At 37.9% G+C, this 17,609-nt stretch overlaps 1 protein-coding gene across 1 annotated transcript in view; it reads left to right on the forward strand.

The window, feature by feature from the left end:
• The window catches only part of ipo11 (importin 11), a 91,912-nt gene that overhangs the window by 51,599 nt on the left and 22,704 nt on the right, over positions 1-17,609 (forward strand). Inside the window, exons 23-28 of the mRNA XM_029510332.1 lie at positions 8,310-8,389; positions 8,675-8,755; positions 10,776-10,871; positions 11,318-11,431; positions 11,869-11,990; positions 16,877-16,972. Of these exons, the coding sequence (XP_029366192.1) occupies positions 8,310-8,389; positions 8,675-8,755; positions 10,776-10,871; positions 11,318-11,431; positions 11,869-11,990; positions 16,877-16,972 (589 nt within the window). The remainder of the gene's footprint in view (positions 1-8,309; positions 8,390-8,674; positions 8,756-10,775; positions 10,872-11,317; positions 11,432-11,868; positions 11,991-16,876; positions 16,973-17,609) is intronic.

Consider the following 17,609-nt stretch of genomic DNA (forward strand, 5'->3'; position numbering starts at 1 on the left):
GAAAGTTGATGAAAGTTGAATTTCATACCTTATCACACTGGGCTATTGTAGCTCATAAAGATCACTAGCCCCAAGTTATTACAACCACTTGTTTGGTTTCTGCAAGCAGCTGTGCGTGGTGGCAGATTAAATAGAACTAGCTGGATGATTTATCACAGGCCTGGAGCATTGGGACACCTCACTTGCTGCAGTGTGTGGAGACAAATGTGTGTGTGGTCTTCACTGTGATGAGAAACAGTATTGATTTGGTGTTTCTGCAAGTAGTGAGTGTGTCAGACTAGCATGAACCCTAGTGTAGCCTTATGGCTTGCTGAAGTGTCTCATCATTTACAGCATAGATGGGGATCCATGAGACACAGAAATGCTATCGACTCAGTAAGACGGTCACAGATGGAAGAAATGGAGGAAGGAATTAGAAAGATCGGGAAAAGGGAGCAATTATAGCAAAATATAAGAGGTTGTTGATTGACAAAAATGAATGAAAAAGTAGTTGTGACAGAAAAGTTAAGTTAGAAGGAATGAAAAAAAAAAGGTTAGAAATTGTAGATGTGTGCTGAAGAGCTTGGACGTGGATGAATGAAAAGATGAGTCAGGCCCTATTCACCACTTATCTACAGCTGAACAAAAAGGGTGAATTAAGGTGTTGAAGCAAAGGAGCAAAGCGGATGGGTTTTCTACACATTTTCAATTTATGAATTTTATACATATTCACAGACAATGACACAGAATTGCTGTAGCAGTCAAGAAACTGTATGACAAAGGTGTGTAAAATCCAAGAATCTACATACAGAAAAGAAATACTGTGCTTTTTAAATTCGGTTTAAGGGTTAGGGTTAGGGGTATTTGCTGTGGTTTATTTGTGAATAAGAATTTTAAAAAATGCCAGTTAACCAAAAGGAGAAATGATCTCCTCACCTCAGAATGATTGATGAAGATCTGTCAAGTAATTGGTGTCCAACGAGGAGCTGCTGTGTCACTAGTGAGTGCGGCTTCAGTGATGAATTGCAGCAGGGAAGTGAAATTGTCAACATGGTTTAATACTGAAGAAGAGAGAAACAGTGGGCCAGATGGTGGGTTAGAAGGAAACATGGCAATACATGGATAGAAAAAATGATGCAGGGTTAGAGGTTGGCAGATGGAGGTGGAGGCAGAGAATCTAGGAGGAGAGGATATATGGATAAGCTGAGTTCAGCTGAAGGTTGTATGGGTTTATAGAATAATGATAGAAGTTTACACACACTCATTTGTCTGCACCATTCACTCTAGCTCTTACAGATATGGACTCAAATTAGAGCTGTGTTGTTGTACTATGTTGGACCTTATATTCTCCTCATTTCTCTCAGGGAGCCAACAATACATTTCAAATGTCGGACTGGTAGATATCATGTTGTGCCTATCTGGATCAACATCACTGAAATATGCTCATTTTCATGACTTGCATATGCTATTTTTTCTGTATTTATTACAGAGACATTTCACTTTTTTTATTTTTATTTTATTACATTTTTTTCACTCTTTCAATATTTGATTTAGTTGCCGTGAGTGCTGCTTTTCTCTGGTCATGACAGGCTCATTAAAGCAAAGAAAAGGAAAATGCTTTCACACCTCACCAGATACAAACTATTAGTGAAGGACAAAAGGCAAAATGACAGGCAAATGATTGTGGAGGGATTTTGTCCCTTTTCCCAGCCTTAATATGACAGTCACATTTGTACATTCATAAGAAAAATGTGAACTCAGTTTCAAGCTATTTTCAGTGCGGTCCCTTGAATATGTACACAACCTTTGTGCACGCACCGCTACCCTGTTCTTCAAAGTCTGCTTCTACTTCTGCAACTTCTTATTTATTTAAACATTGAGTTTCAAGATTGACAAAATTATCTTTATACATGATCCATGTAATAAATGCTTTGGAACTTCTGTCACCTTTGTTGACCCAAATCCTCATTTTGCTCTTTGTTGTGGCAGAGCTTTACTTTTCAACATCATAGCCTTATTTTCCATTATTTTGCCCCAATTTAACATAATTCATATCCATCAGTAATCTGTGGCATTTAAGTTCCAACATTTGCATGTATGCGGCTGTTTTTATAATGGGCAGTGCTTGAGCTGCTGTACTGATGACTGGAATAATCCAGTCCATAATACTTGAAATTTGCAACCACTTGTCATCACGGGGTACTGTCGCCTCCCTTCTTTCTATTTCTCTTACACCTATTGTGGAAAAAAAATCTCAAGGTTATATTAGTACATTTAGTGCTTAAATCACATTTTATGTAATTAGGTTGTCTGCAAAGGTCACGAAAATAAAATTCAAAGTTGTTATAATGAAAGATGATCGCCTGTGGTCACAGGTCAGAACAAATTAGGACAGTTTTAAGTGCAGTTGTCCTTTTTAACACCAAGAATATGAAAATAAGATGAAAATTTCCATCTGTCTTTTTGTCAAACTTTGGTCATCTTTGGAAGAACATGGAGTGGCTCGTTTATTTGGTCCATGGAGAGCAGTGGAGGATGTGGGCCATTGAGAGAGTTTGGCTCAGCATGGTGTTGTAACTTGCCAGGTATGTGGCCTGGCCTGTCCGATAAAGAGCCTCACTCCATCATTGCTAAACTGGAGCAGCAAATTCCCTAATTAAATTGTCAAGAGCCTTACATTGGCTAAATTGCTAGACTACGTTCTGAATAGCTGTTGCCACTCTGAACTAGGACATGTTTCAGCCATGCAAGGTGCTGTGACTGGTGATGATGGAGAATGAGCAGGGAAGTTTTTGGAGGCATTATACCAACTGGTGTCAGCAAGTGATAGAACTGAAGTATTCCTTGATTTCCATTTTATTTTATTTGATTTTGCTTTTTTTTTTTTTTTTTTTTTTTTTTTTTTTTTTTAAGGATTTCTAGAAACTCAGCACTTACTACTGTTTTATTACCATCAAAGGCATTAAGGGTGCTGAACTGCTAAAAGGCCTGAATCAGAAACAGAATGATGAAGCAATGAGTTTCAAAGAAAATGCCAGCAACAAATGGAGAATATCAGAAAATATGAAGGCCTCTTGGTAAAATGTGCCATTATTGAAGTATTCTTTACATTAACATAATAGCATTCCTCAGAGTGTAGTCTCACTTATTACCAGCTTCTCAGGCTGAAGTCATAAGTAATGGCATGGATTACAGCTCTCACAGACATTTGGCATGTTTGACCTATTTTAATACACCAATTGAAGAAGTTTGTTTTGAGTTGACAGAATATATTTCGCAGTTTTATTTATTGTTTTTTGGTCTTTTGTGTGTATTCTTTTTTTCCTTTAAAATGACATTATAATGATCCATTGCCATTATCTTTTTTATGCAGTTGAAATGCCTTCTGCTTAATTTGCCCTTTTCAACTTTAAGTTAGATGCCTCAGATTTACCCTGCCACACCTCTTGGCGTTTTCTGCTGAGATCATTGCTGCTGTCATCTTATATATGGAGGGGGGGATCTCATAGTAATTAGATTTTTGCTGCTTCATTGAATCCCATGCTGAGCTCCTCTTTCTCTTCTAAAGTGTGATTAAGCATCCAACAGTTACTCATTTGACCACTAAAGGGAGTTAACCAATCATCTTCCAACAATGACTTCTTTTGGCTGTGCTGTTTTTCATGGTTTTCCTGTGTGCTAACTTTGCTCTTGGCAAAGGGAGCCGTCCCTGTAGGGTTGTGGTAGTAACTTTGTTCGAAAGAGAGATGCAGCAAGCACTCGTCAGCATCCAAATTATAAAACGTAGCTCTTAGTTTTCTATGCTTTTAACATCTTCATCAAATTATTATAAAAACATGTCCGTTTTTAATTTCTTTTCATTAGTCAAACATTGTCTGGCTGTCTGGTCTAAATTATGTTAACCCCATCACGTACTGCAAAAAACTGATTTTGGGAATGACCAAAATTTTAGTAGTGTCTCCAGCACCCATTATCGGCACTTTGGGGGCATTATCACCGTCAGATGTGTGGCTCATTTTCCTGTAAATGTTGATAACTAAAGCGGATTTTGCAGTATATGCCTAGAGCCACGAAGGATGTACAGACTAAAGCTTAATCAGTGCTTTAGCAGCTGCTTTTGTGACTATTTGATTATAACAAACTGTGTGTGTGTGTGTGTGTGTGTATGTGTGTGTGTCGAGGAGGTGATTGTGTCCTTTTTTGGTTACAGCTCTGGTTAAAATTTCATTGCTTTCATAGTATTGATTTGGCAAAACAACTTATTTTGTTTTCAACAAATATTCATAAGCACATTCTAATATTTTGTCCGTAATTATTTACATGCATAAAAGAACAAAATATTAGAATATATTTCAGTGTAGTTAAGTTCCAATCAAAAATTTTTGACACAGATTTTAGATCCCAGGGCTGCATTTCTAGAAACGACTGCTTTCTAATTTATTGGAATCAACAGAGTAATAGGATTTACTTTCAATAATCAGCAACAGTGGGTGGTTGCATATTGGTATATGGACACTTTGGTGCATCGAGTTCGTTTATCACAGCACACAATGTGGTGGCTGCAAGAGGGAATGTCTTATCGGGTCCAGAGCTCAGTGCTCTGAGCTGCCTGTCCTCCAGTCCAGAATTCAATCCCCCCCCCCCCCCCCCCCCCCCATTTTATGAATAGTTGCACCGTACTCTCTGCTTGCTCTGCTTGTATTGATATTCATACAAAACTCTCCCCCAGAGGATATTGCTACTGTATGTGCGCAGCTTATCAGCAAAGTAAGCAGCGGCAGAGGTTGTGCTGGTAACACTACGGAGGGCCAGATCAGAAAGCAGTCATAAATAAGTAATTTAGCTAGTTTTTGCCTCTTTAATAACAGCATTATAGCGTTTAAATTTACTTACAGATAGAAGATTAAGTAGCTTTGAGTACAATCACATTTCCTCTGCAGACAACAAGTCAGAGAACAGTGTGCTCATACCACACATACGGCTGGGTGGTAATTCAAAAAGAATCGCTATAGAGAATGTTTTAAACACATTGCCCATATTTGGATTGTTAACAGCGTATATCACTGACTGAGGGTCATTACAGGATGCTGATGTCACATCATTACATTCAAAGCGGGCAAAAAGAGCGGAACCCAACAGGCATCATATATATGTGTCATGTCACCACAGCCTGTAGCAGGCTGGGATCAGAGGTGGCGAGATTTAGCTGCTAAATGTGACCCTCCGATCGCAATACTAATGTGACTAGACAAGCATCCATATCTCACAAATAAAGCAGAGGAAATGGTTGTTAAGATGAATTCAGTGGTGTGGAAGAGGTGCAGCTATCACAGATCAGATAAATGTCATATTTCAATGAGCTACTAAATGTGCCGGAGAGGAGAGGACCAGCAGCGGGAACTGGTCAAATCTGTCCACTGTCTGAAGCAGTTCATCTCCATGAGGCACCATACATGTTTAATCCAGTTTGTCCCTAAACCCCCCACCTCCCCACCCCACATGTGATTTTATTGTAGTTCAACATTTTTTTCTGTATTCTGTAGCAATTTAGAGCACTTTTCATTTTTATGATTGTGGCTGACGCTCTTTGGTTTCTATTCCATTTATGCAGGAATAAGACAGTCAGTCTTTTTTGAGGTTGTCATTTAAAGTCAGCATAAAGATATTAATATTGACAAAGGTGAGGTTTTTTTCTTGTTAGACAGTGATATTTATTCTTTGGATATGAAGACTGAATATGGATAAAAGATGAACATTGGTTTGCTTGAACTGATTTTATATCTATATGTGAAGGTTTTAGAAACATGGCTAACAAATTTTTCTAACTAATTTTTAAACCTTTAACTTGTGGGTGCTTCGGAATATGCACTCTATTTCGTGGCATTTTAGGATTATTTTTATTTTTAATTTTTTTTCATCTTGGTGTATGTATGGAAATTGGAATGTCTTTTTGTATGAGGGTGAGTTCCTTTCTTTTCTTCATGGTCAGCCAAAACAAAATAACTTAACAGTCCCTTTAAATTCAATTATATACATGGCTTGTGGTTGGGCTTTAATTTTTTTGTTGTTCAGCATTGGAGATGCATGTAATAATTATTTTGATCTGGTTCTCATTGTGTTTGAAGTAAAAAGCAATAATAATCATAATTGTCTATCTTCATGAAACACAGTCTACATATCGACCCCTTAGTGTTCATTACTGTAGGAGCCATCTCAGTGCAGACACAGTGCTGCACATGTCCTTATTCACCCACTGTTAAGCAATCTGTTGCCTTCGCTTTTTTCCATTAGAAAAATTTACATCCTCTCCCGACCACAGGAGTGTTTGTTGTAGTGGAGCATTTCCTAATGATGCTCAACATCTCAGTAACCATACTACAGTCAGTGTACAGTAGTGAACCACATGAGCGTTAAAAACACCAGAACACATGCTATGTACACATCTGATAGTTTGTTATTTATTTATTTATGTTTATTTATTTTTTGGCTAGCAGTCTTCATTGTTTCTGCCTATGTTTAGTGAAATGTTGCTGCATACTGTTTGTAGTGTTGAATATAGGTCCCTAGAATACATTATGTACCTGCATTGCTAACAGATGGCAGCGTACATTATCTTCATTGCCCCACTGTCACCGACAGATGGCTAGAGAAAACATCTTGCGTACTGCAACTTGAATTTCACCTGTATCGTGGTGTTAGACTGGAGCTCTTTCATACAATCACTGTGTCCTCATAGCTCCTAATAAAATATTGTAGTGTTTTACATGTGCTTTTATATATACGCACACACTTTCACACTAAAGATTTATTTTATCTCTATCCTTTTGTGCATACACTGACATCAGGACATCATCTTTCTGGTTCACTTTCCTATGTCCTCACCTCTCACCCATTTCTGTTTTTTTTATTAAGAGCTTCTGTCTGTACTTGTTTCCGCAAGTAAATGCTATTCACGTCATTAAGGCCTGTTCAGTCAATGAGTCAGGAAGCTATAGATGCTACAACATTGGCTTCAGATTCCAGTGCACATCTAAGCCAAGAGTCAATCCTTTTTCTGTAAATGGTCCAAAATGTGTTGCTATTGTTATCTTGCAGGCATTTGATATTTCCATATCAACTTTTCCAAAGAGAGTTGTTTCTGGGGTTATACTCACTAAGCTTGTTTGAACAGAGCTCCTCTTTAATGTTGAAATGATCTGGCTTCTTTTGTTGCACTTTTACAGCAACCATTGTCCTTACTGTTATTCATGGGTTGCACTTGTGGAGCTTTTTAAATCCGCTTTTGATTGTAGCCTCGACAGTTTAACATCTTTGCTGCAGTGGGTGTTGAATAGAAATTAATATGCGATTTGAGTGCAGTTTGTAACACACAAAAACATGAAAGAACACAGCACATACAGCAAATCCATGTATTTATCCACACTGATCTGTGAATGTTCACTGGGACTGTGTTAATATGAACTCAGATAGCAAAGGTCGGACAAACACCAAACACAAAGGTTTAATGCTGAGATAATGTTTCACAGACAACAGGATGTGAAATAGTTCAGATTCAGTTCTTGTTCAAGATCCTCACAACCGCTCTCATTAATTGAAAGATAAGTCAGCACTTGATCTTTCTTGTTCTCATACAAGGCTATTGCTACAACGTGCATTTGTTGCATAATGGATATTTTGAACTGAGGTTCAAGAAAATAAAAAAAAAAAAAAAAAAGATTCTGAAGCTCATCTTGCAAATTACCATGTTAAGTCAATTTCTTTGTTTTTTCTGGTTGACTTTCCCACCAACATTTGAGAGCACAAGCAGATGCAATTCAAATGTATATTTTGATAAAACATCAGAAAAAGCTGTTACTGAAAGTTTTTGTTGAATGAGAGTTTATTTCCCTCTATATTATATTACTAGTTGTGACACCAACAAAGTACCTATACTCATTCAATAAGCTGAGTCCAATCTTATCCTTTTTTTTTGTTGACCAAATAGGATCCTGTGCCTTTTTCTGTCATTGAATTCCTTCACTTTTAGGTGCCTCTCTGTCAAGTTTAGTTTCAGCAGCACTAATGGTAAAGCTTAATGGAAATAATGCCCTCTAAAAAATACTCCTTTTCTCTATCCAACTATTACTGTTAGTCTGAGTGAAACGGTTCAGCGACATTCATTGTTATCTGATGCAGCCCTGATGTGTTAAACTCCTCAATTTGTCCAGCTGGATTACCAATCAAGAAGAGCGGTCATTCTCCTCCTTCACCTGTTCCTCGTGTTTGTTCTTGCTTCAATTAAAGCCTTCAGTCCTCCTAAGTAAAATGTAACATTTGATGTTCTGTTTCAGAGTTGAGCTCCGAAAACGTGCGGACCTGCTTTCAGATCGTTAATGCCTACATATACTTGTCTGCCACAGAATTCCTCCAGGTGAGACAGTCAAAGTCAAGTGAAACGCTAAAATGATGATGATCATAAGAAATGGACAGCACCTGAGTTAAACATATGAATGTCACAGCAAAGGGTCTGAATAAGACTTTTGTCAAAATTGAGTTCTGTGTGTACATTAATGAAGACAAAACATCTGCTTAAATGATTTTAGCAAATGGCAATTTAACAAAGAGTGAAAAATTTAAGGGTGTCTGAATACCTTCCGTAAAACACTATAAATCATGTAAAGTTTAAGCTCTCTCTTATTGGATTTGTCTGTTCCAGAGCTACGCTGAATCACTGTGTCGAACTTTCTGTGATTTGCTGAAAGACATCACGAATGAGGGACAGGTCCAAGTGCTCAAGGTACTGTTACTTCTTCCCCACACACACACACACACAAACACACCCACATCCCCTGACACTGACTTGTTTAGTTTCTTCTTTCTCTCTTCTGAGAGTTCAGTTTTCATTCCTCTTTCTTAAATTCCACCACACTGTTTGTTTTGCTGTGTGGCCCAGTCAACAGTAGAAACAATTCTGTAAACCAAATCGCACAGACAAGGGTTCTTGTAAATCAAAACCAAAATCTAATACTTGCGGAGCATTGACATTTTTAAAGCAAAAAATAAAGTGTTTGAGTCATGTGTTGCCTCAAAGAGCCAACTTTTCTACTGCCCATTTTCGCACAAGTTTAATACAACAATAAAAAAAAAATGAAAGCTAGCTTTTGGAGGTTAGCCTGTTATCCCCTAAAAGATGATTGATGGTGATTAGGATTTTGTGCTTGAACAGCCAGGATCCAGTGCTACGTCCCCAAACGCCGTCAGTCATTCAGTTATTTTCACTTTTAGAATAATTGTGCAGTTTTTGTTGCTTAATCTGTTAATGAGCAGGTATTTACATACAGTGCTGCCAGCTTTGCGTCTTCCATTTTTATAAACCTTTGCTGCTTTTCAGACAGTTACCCTTCTGTGCCTCTCCTTCAATTGACTGCACAGCAGCTGATTTGTTTTGGTGTCTGACCTTTTGTCCGAGTGACCATATAGCTGAAATCACATATTTATACTTTGTCAGTCATTTGAGGTGATTTTGTTATAAAGTTGTGATTTTAGCCAAAAGTTAGCATGATGTTTCGAAACGTTTGAGTCACTATACTGTGCTTGTTCAGTTTGCTGCTGTCCGTTTTACATGCACAGAGAGGAGGGCAGAAGAAAACTGCTAAATGCTAAACTGGTTGACACTAGCTGGAAAGAAAATGCAATGATGTCATGATGGTTGTTTACAGTGGTAATTACATCCCAAAGGTTCACACATTGGCCATTCATGATCCCACAGGAACACTGTCTATTAATACAATGTATAAGATCTATATATTATATATTATATATTATATATAGGTGTAATGTAGGATGGAAATGAACAGGATTACACTAAAATGGTGTTTGGATTTGTGTGGTTTTGTGCATGTGTGTGTACACACTGTGTACGCCGAATGGCAGGACCATGAAGCTGAAGCTTAATAAAGCATTAAGGAGCTACTGCACATCTGGCTCCTCCTAATCCTTTGTTGGGAGCATGGAAGAGCCAGAGGACAATAAACCTGTCAGCCTACACAATATGGATACCCAACAGCTCACTGCACATTGGCACATTCAGAACACAGAGATGAGAGCAATCAGGGCATTCTTCTTTGGAAAGTTCATATCCATTCATTCTTATGGAAACAGCACTTTGCTGTCCCTGTGCTTCAGGTTTTGTCAGTAACCTTTCAGTTAAATATTGTCATTGTCATTTATGTTGTTTTCTTAGGGAAAGCTGAAAAATCATTTCACCCTGTCCTTTGAGATAAGTTAATGTGGGGCTAAAAGTATGTATATGTGTTGATGTGACATGGTACAATATTTTTCTTAACATCCGCACTGCTGTGATCTTCAGGAAGGTGGGATTTATTCAGGGGTGTTGTGTTAAAACTGATTAGTTTTAGTCAAGTATAACATATGTAAGACCAGCTGAGTGCGTGTACAGTCTTTTAATTGAAATCTAATCTTAAGTGACAATGTGGTTGTGTTAATGGATTTTGTTAAGCCATTTTAGGTGTTTGTTTTTTCAGTTTTCATTTTTCCTAAGGGGCTTACCTTGTATGCCACATACTGTACTGCAGGTCAGATCCCCAATTAAAAGGAGGATTTTCTGCACTCTTTTGCTGTCTCTCAAAAAGAGGCTCTTACCAAATCCTTTTTGTTTCTGAGTGCCTTCCACACACTGTCTTAATATCACCCTGTGACCCTTTAGTGCACTCTTTCTCTCTTTCTTCCTTTCTACTTGTCCTTACCCCCATCCCTTGAGTTGTGTCCCTCATCCTTCCCCCTCTGTCACCCTGCAGGTGGTAGAGATAGCATTAAAGGTTAGTCCCATACTGGGAGCCCACATGTTCCAGCCCCTGCTGCCAGCTGTCTTCCGAGGTATTGTGGATGGCGAGGTGAGTCGTGCCTTTTACATTTTAGGGAGATCTAATATGGGGTAATATACAAGAAAAGGACAGACTTAGATATATTACCTTTGATGCATTTTTACTCATTGCCCCTCCACATTTACTAAATGTTTTAATATTTACTTGTATTAAACATTAATATACTTCCCTAAAATGAGACTGCATATGTATATTCCAGTTGGTACCTTTTCTGTTCCATAGAATAAATTCATATGGAGGCCTGAGTAGGCCACATCATAGCACTTATTGATTGACTCAGATAAAGGTCCTAATTTGCCTCTTCAGGATGGTGCTCTGTCAGTGACCCTGTCTTTTTTTTGGTCTCTTGTCATGCTTAATGGCCTGTACTTAATGTAAAAGCATTTGTGCGATGGTATGTTCCTGCATCTGTGTCATTGTGTACTCATGATGTATTTGTGTGTGTTTATGTTCAGCGGTATCCCGTGGTGATGTCCACATACCTAGGAATCATGGGCCGTGTCCTCCTCCAGAACTCCAGTTTTTTCTTCTCATTGCTCACTCAAATGGCCTCTGAGAGCAGCCAGGAGGTGAGGCTCCATGTGTCACCTTCACTTCTGTCTCCTCAGCACTGTCTCTTTGAATGTCTATGAGAAACATAAATGCAAAGTGCCTGTTATAAGGGGAATCATTTTGAAGGAGGCTGAAAGCAATGAGCCGAAGAATTGCAAATGGTTACGTTCTCAGGCACTAAATTCTGGAGTCTCCCCTCGACGCTGAAACTCTGGCACTGTTTATGATGTGTGTTTGTTTCCCAGAGAAAAATTAATTTTGCACATTTCGACACTGCTGCCTTGAACTAAATTAATGAAAAGCCCATCATAACAATGTCTTATTACTTATTACAAGGCATGGAGGTCAATGGCCACTTTTGTGACCACATAAAAAGAAAATCTGTAACTATTTATGTTGAATTGTAAAAGTCTGTTTATGCGACAGTCTTCCTTCTCATCTTCCCTCTCATCAGATGGACCAGTTGTTGGGCAGTGTGATAGAGATGTGGGTGGACCGCATGGACAACATCACTCAGCCTGAGAGGAGGAAACTGTCATCGCTCGCTCTCCTTTCCCTTCTACCATCTGACAACAGGTGAGAAAGAATTTATAAGTAATTTATATACAGATGGAGCTTTTAGCTGGTTAAAGGTGGACAGCATCCACTCTTATCTGTCAAGTTATATAATAGCCAATAAGAGGAATGTGAAGAGACATACCTGTGATGATGGACTGGTTGTACAGATGAGAGGCTTTGGCCCTACAGCCAAACTGCGCTCCACAAAATCAGCGTCTTAACCAGTGTTGAGTTAAAACTGTTTGCATCAAATACATCACAGTTGCACAGCATGAACAGCTGCTATATGCAGACTACAATCTTTCATTTGCAGGTTTTTTCATTTTAGACGGCACTTACAGAATGTAAAGTGTGTCGAAAGAGAGTCTAACTGAATCTGGGGGGGAGCTTCTGAATGGGTCTCACAGTCTACAATGAGAAACATACAGTGTGACTTAGAACATGAAGATGGAAATGATGAGGTGGTACCAAGAGCAGCACCTCTCTGTCATCATGTGTCCCTAACTGTGAGTACGCGTTCAATGATGGCGTGCGTATGTGTGTTTATCAGAAAGCAGGAGACCACAATTACGGAGGATTAAGGTGCAGAGGCAAAACCACCTCGGCAAACATCTTTTTTTAAGTTCAATATTAGAAATGTTCAACCCAAAAAGTGCCTATTCTGACTGTATAATGATAATATAGCAGTCAGCAGTACTGTAGGTTAGAAGCTAAGTGAGTTTAACAATCGTTTTATAGTTGAGTGAGTTTGAAAAATTTCATTTACAGGAAATTGCATAAGTCATTTTACATCTCGGGTTTGACTAGCCCTAAATGTGACAGTTGCAAAGGAAGGCAAAGCACCTAATTGTAAAACTAAATTAACAAACTTTGTTTGTCTCAAAGCATTTTCTATGGTGGGTTTCTCTTGGCGTGGTTGAAAGGTGCCACTGTGGGTTTTAACCCTGATAAATTTTCTGACTGATTCTGGGACACCAGTATATTTTATCCTTCAGATATGGTAATCATACTGGAGACACAGACAGGAATGAAATCCTTTGTTACACCCCCATACTTTCTCTGGAATGACAATTGATTATGACAGCCCCAGCTTTGTAAATAATGCATGACAAAGTCAACTTTCTCATATTCAATCATAACTAAAATAAGAGGATGTCCACAACTTGTCCTTCATTGCCTCAGTATTACTTTATTGATTTGGCAAAGCAGTTCAGATCACGAAAGGCAAAATATTGTGCTTAACTGGTATAACGCATTGAACCTTATAACACATCATTTCAAAATAAATGCATAATTGAAAAGTTTAAAAAAAGTGAATTCATTTAGCAACACAAATTAACTTTTGTTTGTATCAAACAGAAGATAAGAGCAGAGCAATGTAGTGTTTATAATCGAGGTGCCTGATGAGTGTGACCTTAATGTTTTATCATCACTGACCAAGTCTACAATACTATTTTAACACATTCGTTGGAGGGTTGTACCAGTTTGTGAGTTATTTCTTGTCTGAGTAGTTTTTTTTGGGTTTTGTTTGTTTGTTTGTTTTTTCTCCATGCATCTTTACAAAACATGTTGTTGTTGAACAAATATTTTGCCATTCAGGAGTTTTTGATGCTGACTTGATGAGCCATTGTTAAATCAAAACTGTTTTTCAATGGATGACAACACTAGCACTGAAAGTGGTTGATTTTGATCTTGTTTAGCAACTGCATCAGCGTCAGAGACTGCCCTCTCTGAGATGACTCATTAATGGGCTTCACTGAGAATTCATGTCATATTCTGAGGTAGTTTTTTATTTTTTTTTTTTTTAAACACCGTTCCAAAATTGTTCCCAGACCCTACACATGAATTTTGATACTATATTAAGAAATGAAACATGTTAATACTTCACTTGATGCTCCAACACCTAAACTGAAAAGGCACCACCAGTGTACTGCGAAACAGCTGCAGGCATGAAATTATACATCAGGAAGTATTCAGTTTAGTATTCCTTATTAGTTTGTTAGGCTGTGTTCTGATCTGGTGGTTCAGTCAAAAACATCACATTGGGGGAACCAAGTTCCTTTAATAAACTATGTGGTATGTGTTTGTTTCACTTGATGGATTGATTGTCTAAGAACTGTTGAAATTAGATGAAATATTATTTGATGAAAACACAATACTATATCATACCATACTACACAATATAGTACTATACTTGTAAAGAAAATGGAAATGAACCGCATTCCATGTCAACCCAAGGGGGTGAAAAAAAATTAAACTTTAGGCTTTTTTTTTTTTTTTTGTAACCTTTCAGCTACAGACTCCATTGAAAGTTTCAATGGTTGACAGAAGTCTCGTCAATTAATCTCTATATGAACCCTTTTTTTTTTTTATCTTATGCTCTTTTTGACTATTTTAAGTGTCATGTTATTTTTTATTTTTTTTTAGAATTTAAAAAGTGTACTGCACAGTCTGATGTAATCAGCTAGAGCTGGGAGCTGAGGTGAAAATTGTTAGAGTAGGGGTGGGGGAGTTTCTAAGTCAACCTCACAGGCATATAACTTGAGCTACATGCACATTTTTTCCACAGTGGTAGACATTTTTGTTTTGTTTCAGATAATGTGTCTGCTTTAACACAGAGACTAAAAGGATTTGATCTGTGAAGCTTAAAAGGAGAACTGCACCATCCCTTTCGCTCCAATACAGTTTGTCAGGAGAAAAGTCAAACCTTCTCTGTTTTTTACATCGCTGTTTTCCAAATTGTAAGACCAAGAAACAAAAGCAGGCAAATACTACTTGAGGAACTTCAGGTAGCGATGAACCAGTGGCTCCTTTTTCTTTTGAAACTAAACTTGAGAAAAACACCAAGTGGCATTAACTTTTGTGCAGTCGAAGGAGATTGAAATGTTTAATTTTGTGCTTAACATGCACAGCCATGATGCCATTTTCACAGAAGACTGCTTAAAATATCAAAAGCCCATCTTCTGCCTCTTTTGATGTTCTAGTTCATCACTACTGACAGTTTGCCTTTCGAAGGCAAAGACTCTGTTAGGAAATGTCAGTGCTCAGCAAGAATAAGGAGTTCAATAACTTGACCTTCACTTTTGTCTCTTATGTGATATTTAACATTCTGTGTTGTATTTTTTATGTTGAAGTGTGTCACTTGAGTGTCACTTGATTTCAGTTCATTTTCATCTCATTCAAACGTGCCACCTAAATCACAGATTCATTTTCACTATTTAGGATCTACTCTAAAGATCTAAAATTAGAGATGTGTGCAGCGTGAAGTCTATTTAGTGATGCTTATTTGAAATTCAGCTGGCACTTATATTCCCTTTTCTTTTCTTTTTTTTTTTTTTTTCGTTTTTTTGAGACTGAACTAATTGTAAGTATTATCGCACTTTGACACAGCTTGAAGAAGATTTTCTAAAGATAGACAATAGTCTGTAATTACTGCTGAAAATAGAAAGAAAATCTAACTGTGACATAAAAAAAAGGATTTGCCAGTTTTAAATAAATAAATTAATAAAATAATCCCTATGTTTTGAATTACACACTAAAAAAACACTAGAAATGCCCTTTTTTCTGCAACTTCAATAGTTACTTTCCCATGCTGCCCCTCCAGTTACCTGCTGTTCAAACACTTAATGCTGATGAAGTCTTTGTTACGCCAACAAGTTTTGGGGTTTTTTTTTTTTTTTTCCCCCCTCTCTCTTTTTTCTTGTATCCCATTGGCTCTCAGGTCCACTTTGACTGATTCTCTTGGCAATCATGAAGCAGCAGCAGTCAGCCATTAGAAAATAATTACTGGTGAGGCTTTGTGCTGGACAGAGTTAGTATTCACAGATGTTTAGAAATGTGATGGTGGCTCTTTAACAGGATGGCTGCATCTGGTTGTTGCCATGGTTAGTTATTAGATTTGGGGCCGAGGTGTTGTATTTCTAACAGTATTTTCCAGTCAAAGTACATCAGAAGTGACTGATTGAAATGAACAGCTCTTTAAAATTCACTTTTTCAGTCTTGCTTAAGTCAATCAAAAATTTCCTTTGCTATTTAGTAGCTCTAGATAATTAATAGACTTTTTTTTCATTAATGGGAAAAACACATTTTCCCAAAAGTGTTGAAAGTAGCATTTTAAGGCTTCCTGTAGCTCAACTTTCCCTTTGTTTCTGAATGTCTTTTTATATACACATACACACACACACACAAAGTATACCTGAGTATTCATGGGAACTATCCACACACCAGACATGTTTATGTCTACTGGCTGGCCATGTGTCTATCTTGTACTTATTTTTTGCTTCTTTCTTTCTTTCTTTTTTTGCCAGACTTCATTCTTGGTGAAATTTTATGCAGCATTCCTTGGGGTTTACCAAGCCAAGCACTTGAACTGACATAACATTTGATGCATCGCTGCCGATACCCACACATAGTCAGTCTTTTATGTCTTTGTATTCTTTTCCCTCCGTGCTTTTCATTCCTATTGACATGGGAAAACCCCCTTTTCTTTCCAATGCTTAAAGAAAGACTGAAATAATTTGTCAATGACTGAAGCTTGTCTGAAAGCTTGGAATAAAACTAAGAGACAATAAGCCTCACAGATTTTTGTTTTTTACACTTGTATATTTGCTCTAGACAAGAGACAAGAGGAAGACTATAGCAGGAGAATCACCCATATGTATTTGATGGATCAGTCAACTGGCAGCACGTTTTTGTATGACCAGAAAAGGAGAGAAATGTTTTCAACATTATTGTTTAGCTTCTTTTCACTGGATGACCATATGCTTACCCCACCCCATCCCCCCCATCTCCCCATTGGTCAGCTGCTGTTGCCAGGATTTAACCCACATATCTTTGTATCGTTTTCTCATCCAATGATGAATGATCAAAAGAGTAACAAGTCTTTGCCATCTGTGTGTTATCAGTGTGATCCAGGACAAGTTCTGTGGCATTATCAACATCTGCCTCGAGGCGCTGCATGATGTAATGACAGAGGATCCCGAAACAGGAACCTTCAAAGAGTAAGTCTGCATGAAGAAAGAGGAAAGAAAACAAATGCACTGTTCCAAATCATTTCGTTGAAACTTTCTCGTCATTGTTTTCATGAGCGAATGGATTTTGCCAAAGAGTGAAATCAAATGAAATCTTGACAGTGATGATGGGCGATGACTGAAAGCAGTTGAAATATTTATTCTCTAAGTACATGACGCGACGTAGTGCCAGATGTTGCTTCCTAAATTGTTCCAATTTATCAAAAACAAATTCATAGGAAGGAAGGAAGGAGACACTAATGTGGCCCCCTTCAGCTCTGAGTCTGCTCTTTGTCACACTTTGGCTTTCTCTTCCACTAGTATGGTGTTAGTTGATTACCTGCCTGCTGACACTTCCTTTCCCTGCCGTCAAAAAAACTCCTCAACACAGCACCCTAAGATATGCCAGCATGAAGCAAAGCACAAAGTTGTGTCAAAAGTTTCTTTATTCACAGTGATGTGATGAACTATTTTGGTTGCATGCAGTTTTATCAGAATTATATGCGCTGCTTGGAAATGCAATGAGCAGACACAGGTAACCGTCTGTCTCTATGAATGAAGTTGAACAGAAGCTATAGACTGAGAAATGAAAATTGTAATCACTCTCTGTAAGATGTGGTCACAGGTT

Source organism: Echeneis naucrates, chromosome 9, assembly GCF_900963305.1.
Source record: "Echeneis naucrates chromosome 9, fEcheNa1.1, whole genome shotgun sequence".
Taxonomy (NCBI): domain Eukaryota; kingdom Metazoa; phylum Chordata; class Actinopteri; order Carangiformes; family Echeneidae; genus Echeneis; species Echeneis naucrates.